This window comes from Cherax quadricarinatus, chromosome 24, assembly GCF_038502225.1.
Source record: "Cherax quadricarinatus isolate ZL_2023a chromosome 24, ASM3850222v1, whole genome shotgun sequence".
Taxonomy (NCBI): Eukaryota; Metazoa; Arthropoda; class Malacostraca; order Decapoda; family Parastacidae; genus Cherax; species Cherax quadricarinatus.
Genome location: NC_091315.1, coordinates 28,038,877 through 28,046,376, shown reverse-complemented (window position 1 = coordinate 28,046,376; position 7,500 = coordinate 28,038,877). Strand labels below are relative to the sequence as shown.

Genomic DNA, 7,500 nt, shown 5'->3' with positions numbered 1-7,500 from the left:
TTCGAAGAGATTGAAATGGGAGCTTGCTAAAGCAGCACTCGCAGACTACCACAATTCTCTGGGCCAGGCTACCACAATTCTCTGGAGCAAGGAAGACGGCAAACACACGACAGAGGCCTCATTTAGCCTTCGTGAACACTGGGTCGATACATCTGTTGTCCAGTTGAGTGCTTTACCTGATCCTCCTTTGTGTGTTTGTTTGTACTTCCCTAGTTGTGTTTGCAGGGGTCGTGTTTGTTTGTTTATTTGTTTGTGTGTGTATGTGTGTGTGTGTGTGTGTGTGTGTGTGTGTGTGTGTGTGTGTGTGTGTGTGTGTGTGTGTGTGTGTGTGTGTGTGTGTGTGTGCGTGTGTATTTGTGTGCGTGTGTTCTTACATAATAGTGGTTGCAGGAGTTGAGTCTCTGGTCCTGCTATTTAATTTCTTACTGGATTCACCCCTAAACTCCTAAACTTATGGGCCCTGTCATACCTATTCTTAAAACTATGTATGGAGTCTGCCTCTAATACTACTAATTTCCAGATCACTACACTTCCTGACCACCCTAAGGCTGAAGAAATTCTTTCTGACATTCCTATGTCCCATCTGTATTTTTAACTTCCAACTGTGCCCTCGTGTACCCGTTCCCCGCCTCTCCAATGGTCTACCTAGTCACATCCTCTGATTATTTTTAAGTTATCATGTCTTCCCTGATTCTTCAATCCTTTAAGGTCATCCGATTCCATTTCTCCTCGTAACTCATACCCCTCTGGCTCTGGGACTAGTCTCGTTTCATACCTCTGCACTTTCTCCAGTTTTTTAACCTGCTTTATCAGGTGTGGGTTCCATGCTGGTGCTGCGTACTCCAAGATAGTCGGACATTTGTCGTATATAGTGTCGTGAATGATGTTCTTTATTATTATTTTATCATTACACTTAGTGGGATATTCTAAACCCGTATGGGTCATACAGTGCCTTGGGAATGGAAGGCAATCGGATTAGATGCAAGGAAGGGGAGGACAGATGATTCCTTTGATCAAGAGCCCTTCATCAACATCAAGAACCCCCCCCCCTTAAGGGGACTCTTTGTTAATATCCCTGAAGGCTGTTCTTAGATTTACTCACCGAGAATTCACTTTAGAGGTTACTGGATTGATGCGTTTATGGTGTTGACTCGGAACAATGTTTACCCTCAGAATCCTTCTCCTTGAGTGAGGTTTGAAGCCTCTGTTCCTCGAAACTGTACTCAGTTTCCAGTCTTCCCTCTTCGACAGTTTTCATTACCTTGCACTTGCTGGGGTTGGATTCAAGTAGCCACTTGTCAGTACTGTTTGTCCAGGATCCCTCTGTAGCTTTTCTTTATTTTCATCAGTTTTCGTTCTTATTAATTTTATTTCAGCAAGCAGGGGTACAAATGAATTTAACTGTGGGTATGTTATTCGCACATATAAGAAGCAGTACTGGTCAGAATACTAATCCTTGCTGAACACCACTTGTTACACCTTCCCATTCCATTCTAACATCTCTTCCCGGCAATTGTTATTCTCTCCAACAGCTAAGGTCGTCTTTGATCCACTCTAGGGTATTCACTCTTCTTCCTGCCTGCTACTAGAATTTTCTGCTTCAGTCTTTTGTGAGGTACAGTCTCGTATCCCTTCTTGTACTCCAAGACTGTGCCATCCACCAGTCCCTCTTTCTGCTGCCTCATTTCTGTTACTTTGTCGTAAAACTTCAGCAGGTTTTTGAGATAAGAATTTACCAGCGTGTGTGTGTGTGTGTGTGTGTGTGTGTGTGTATGTGTGTGTGTGTGTGTGTGTGTGTGTGTGTGTGTGTGTGTGTGTGTGTGTGCGTGTGTGTGTGCGTGTGTGTGTGTGTGTGTGTGTGTGTGTGTGTGTGTGTGTGTGTGTGTGTGTGTGTGTGTGTGTGTGTGTGTGTGTGCGTGTGTGTGTGTGTGTGTGCGTGTGTGTGTGTGTGTGTGCTCAAATTTATAGATCTTAAGTCAGCTCTGCGTTGTGTGAAGATTATGGGGTTATTGCTCTACCGTGAATACTACTGTTACCACAACTACTACTAATACTACTACTACTTAATAGTACTATTACTACTGAAAGTACTATTACTACTAATAGTACTACTACTACTACTGATACTACTCTATTACTACTACTACTACTACTACTACTACTACTCCTACTACTACTACTACTAATAATAATAAGAGTAATAATGGAGGTCGTGTGCGCAGGTCCGCTGACGGAGGTGGTGGTGCTGGAGGGTGGACGTGTTCTGCTGCCGTGCGACGTGTCACCTCCCATCTCTAGCGACGATACCATCCTCGTCCTCTTCTACCGTGGCTCCTTCGGTACCCCCATCTACAGGTAGGATTGACGTGCCCACGTACCCTGCTGGCAAGTGTGATTTACACACACACACACACACACACACACACACACACACACACACACACACACACACACACACACACACACACACACACACACACACACACACACACACACACACACACATACACACGCATCGCTATCGGCATTTATGCATCATTCACTTTTTTATATTCTCTTAGGTACGTTCCTTATCCACTCAGCCTATAACAGATACAACGTTCCCAGCACATACACTGGTAGGCAGGTACGATGCTCCCAGCACATACACTGGTAGGCAGGTACGACGTACGTCCACATGCAGCAGACACTGTTAAGTAACAATAATGACGTAGCAAAAGTCACCAGAGACGAGGCGGCTGCCTGTGTAAACAGAGAGACAAGTTAGTTCGATATTTGCAGGACGGTATAACCAGCATATACACTCTCCAGTTCACTCACTTGTGATGCTGCCTGCCACTGCTACATTTCACCCGTCTGCAGTATATAAACCCCATCTCCACGAATATGCTGAAACACATCGACTCCAGGCTGAGGGACTGACTTCCTCAAATTCCTCCTCATCTTCTACCTTTCTCTGTCACTGGACTGAAAAAGCCACTGGCTGGAGAGACGTTTCCAGAATAAAGAAACCCAAATGTTGCACAAGTGTCTCATTTATCAACTTGTCGGTTTTCTGAACCATTTACTGACATTCTCCCTCGTATTGCAAGAGTTTATCAGAGATTCGTGGAACCTTTTCCTGTATAAGGTTTCGTAAAATAAAAGTTAGCATTGATTTTGGGGGTGATAAATCCTGCATTGCGCTTACTGTGGGCAAGTCCTGCAACACACGCTTATTACAGTACATAAGCCACTCCTTTTCCGCGCATATGCTGTACTTTTCTCAAGACTGATGGACCGAACACATCGACTCCAGGTAGATCTGTAGACGAATGGTTCAGAGAACCGACACGTTGATAAATTAGACACATGTGTAACTCTTGGGTATCTTTATTGAGGAAACGTTACGCCACACAGTGGCTTCATCAGTCCAAACAAAGGAGAATCTTGAAGAACAGGAGGAGAATGAGGTAATCAGTCCCTCAGCATTGAGTCGATGTGGTCAGTCCATCAATCAAGATAGAATGATGGACTGACCACATTGACTCAAGGCTGAGGGACTGATTACCTCATTCTCCTCCTGTTCTTCAAGATTCTCCTTTGTATGGACTGATGAAGCCACTGTGTGGCGTAACGTTTCCTCAATAAAGATACCCAAGAGTTACACATGTGTCTAATTTATCCAGGTAGATCTGTCAAAAAAAAAATAGCATTGTAATGCATTTGTGTTTTTTTCCATCGTGTCGGTATTTTATACCATTTGTCTCCACTGTATCGGCTGTATCAGACACTGCTAGAAATGATGATGATGATGATTATTATTATTATTATTATTATTATTATTATTATTATTATTATTATTATTATTATTATTATTATTATTATTATTATTATTTTTATTAGTTCCGAAGGAGGAGAGAATAAAATAACTGACGTCAAATATAATGTTAGGTGGCTGGAATGACATCAAATAGTATATATGGTGGCTGGAATGACATCAAATAGTATATATGGTGGCTGGAATGACATCAAATAGTATATATGGTGGCTGGAATGACATCTAAAAGAGTAGAAGAGAGCCAGAATGAACTCCATTACAGAAGAAAATGCACTAAATGGTTCGAATAAATTAGAAAATAGCTGGAAAAGACTCGTAATAAAAGAAAATAGTTTTAAAAGACTCGTGATAAAAGAAAGTAGCTAGAAAAGACCACAATAGAATAAAATAGCTGGAAAAGACTCATCATAAGATAAAAATATATAATAAAATAGAAGAAAATAGAGTGGTAGATGACTGGAAAGATCTGGAAAGAAGGATAAAAACAAAACCTCAAAGACAGATAACTGAAACGGAGCCTCAATAGATTAGTAGACTGGTGGAACGACCTCAAATAGAAGGTTGGGTAACTAGAATGAACTGAACCAGAAGGAACTGAGCTGGACAATCACTGGCAATTTACTAAATATATGTTATAAATTAATTAGAGAAGACGGACCACCACGAGCACAGGTGAACACCTGTAACTACAAGGGCGTAATAATAAGCTATCATGCACGCATGATGTGTGCGTGTGAGGAACCGCGTGTGCGTGTGAGGGACCGCGTGTGCATGTGAGGGACCGCGTGTGCGTGTGAGGGACCAAGTGTGCGTGTCTTCACTTATGTGTGCTTGTGTGTTGATGTGGAAAAAAGGATTTGAAACACTAAAACTACCTAGAGAACGATGTGGTAGAGGCAGAAGGCATGCATAGCTTTAAGACTAGGTATGATGGTGTTCATGCGGTCAGAAGAGAATGAACCCAGTAGCGGCCAGCGGGGGAGTAGGGCCAGGAGCCGAGACTCGACTCCTGCAGTCACAACTAGGTAAGCACACTGTTATTACTGACATGGATAAATTGCTCGAGAAGTATTTCTTGAACTTCAAAGTGATCATAAATTATAATACACGGCTTTCAGAATGGGTATGATAGGGCTCGCGAGGCTAGGAGAACCCAGTAACGGCAAGTTAAAACGGCAGAGCCTGGGCCGAGAGCTACAACGAAGAGTACAAACAGGCGAGTACACGCACACACACATACACACACACACACACACACACACACACACACACACACACACACATACACACACACATACACACACACACACACACACATACATACACACACACACACACACATATATACACACACACACATATGTACACACACACACATACACACACACACACACACACACACACACACACACACACACACACACACACACACACACACACACACACACACACACACACACACACACACACACACACACACACACACACACACACACACACACACACACACACACACACACAAATGGGTTGCCAGAGAGCAACAAGAAAAACCAAGGGACAGGAGGAGGAAGCTGCAAAGGAAGATTGGGCAGCAGAGCTCATAAAAAGGGATAATGAATGGGAAAAGAAACTAGAAGAACTTAGCATGAGAATGGAAGAGAGGATAGATATGGAAAGCAGGAAGTGGGAGGTGCATGTCAAAGCAGCAGAGGCTAGGATACAGAATTTAGAAGAGGAACTAAAAATCTGAAACAGCCTAAAGAACTAAAGAACATTTTGGGATTGACAACAGAGACTGCTACCTCAGCCACAAATAAGGGGACAGTAGGGAAAGAAGGAGCACAACTGCATGGAGAGGCTCTATCAGAAGAGACTGTAGTAAATGAAAGAGCTAAGCTTTATGTGGAGGCCCTAACAGACAACAACAGAGCCCAAGGAAAGCCGAGAAGGAAAAATTAGCCAGTGAAACTGAAGAAAGGAAAGCTGCAGTGGAGGAAACCAAATTACATGAGGGGATACACAGGGATATGCAGTGGGAGAATGAAAGGGTGAGGTCAGTCTTTTTGTATGGGCTCCAGGAAGTTGAAGGGGAAACATATGAAGCAAGAAAACAAGGGAAAAAAAAAGCAATTGAAAGCATCATGAAAGCAATAGGAGAAGACGACATGACCCAGCTGGAAAATTTTCGGAGAATAGGGGGTTTTGTAAAAAATAGAACCCGGCCAGTGAAAGTGACCTTCAAGGCAGAAGCGACTCGGAACAGGATCCTGCAGGAGAAAGCACGATTAAGGGACATGCCGGCATACAGGAAAGTGTATCTCCACCGCGACAGAACACAAGAAGAAAGGCAGAAACTGAGAGAGATGGTACAAAGGCGAAAGGAGGAAAGAGAGGGGATGGAGAAGACAGACAGGAGATCCCAGACCGAGGAAGATCAAATACAGCCTCCCTCACAACTTCCTATAGAAGCCTCCCAACCAGGTCAACCCCAGAGCAACCAAACAATCTAAATCATAACACCCATGCCACATCCAATGCCCCCACCCACTACATTACAAACTCCACCGCCACAGCAACAACCCATAGTTCCTTACCAGGTCTCCCACTTCCCCAACCTCAATACACCTCCCAGACCACAGTCTTAGAAAAGAAGTTGAAGGTGTGGTATACAAATGCAGATGGAATAACAAACAAGTATGAGGAGTGGCACGAAAGAATCAAGGAGACATCCCCAGACATAATAGCACTCACAGAAACAAAACTCACCAGAATAATAACAGATTCAATCTTTCCATCCGGATATCAAATCCTAAGGAAAGACAGAGGGAGGAGAGGGGGAGGAGGAGTTGCACTGCTCATTAAAAACCAGTGGGGTTTTGACAAAATGGAAGGAATAGATGGTACGGGCGAAAGGGAATACTTAGTAGGAACAATCCAGTCTGAGGGACATAAGGTGATAATTGCAGTAATGTACAACCCACCACAGAACTGCAGGAGGCCAAGAGAAGAATATGATGAGAGCAACAGAGCAATGATCGACACACTAGCCGAGGTGGCCAGGAGAGCACAAATGGGGGGAGCAAAGTTACTACTTATGGGTGATTTCAATCACAAGGAGATTGACTGGGAAAACCCGGAGCCCCATGGGGGTCCCGAAACATGGAGAGCCAAGATGATGGATGTGGTACTGGAAAACCTCATGCATCAACATGTTAGAGACACTACAAGAGAGAGAGGAGAGGATGAACCAGCAAGACTGGACCTTGTATTCACCTTGAGTTGTTCGGACATAGAGGGTATCATGTATGAAAGGCCCCTGGGAGCTAGTGATCATGTGGTTCTGTGCTTTGACTACATAGTTGAGCTCCAAGTGGAGAGAGTAGCAGGAATAGGGTGGGAAAAACCAAACTACAAAAGGGGGAACTGCTCAGGCATGAGGAACTTCCTTCAAGACATTCAGTGGGAGAGGGAACTGACAGGAAAACCAGTACAAGAAATGATGGACTATGTGACAACAAAATGCAAGGAGGCAGAGGAGAGGTTTGTTCCCAAGGGAAACAGAAATAATGGGAAGAACAGAACGAGTCCTTGGTTCACCCAAAGGTGTAGGGAGGCAAAACCTAGGTGTACTAGAGAATGGAAAAGGTACAGAAGACAGAGAACTCAGGAAAATAAAGAGA

At 43.7% G+C, this 7,500-nt stretch overlaps 1 protein-coding gene across 2 annotated transcripts in view; it reads left to right on the top strand.

Annotated features, from left to right (window-relative positions):
- The window catches only part of LOC128690858 (protein turtle homolog A), a 355,396-nt gene that overhangs the window by 256,389 nt on the left and 91,507 nt on the right, over positions 1–7,500 (top strand). For both annotated transcript variants that reach the window (XM_070088297.1, XM_070088296.1), the window contains exon 2: positions 2,223–2,355. In XM_070088297.1, the coding sequence (XP_069944398.1) occupies positions 2,223–2,355 (133 nt within the window). The remainder of the gene's footprint in view (positions 1–2,222; positions 2,356–7,500) is intronic.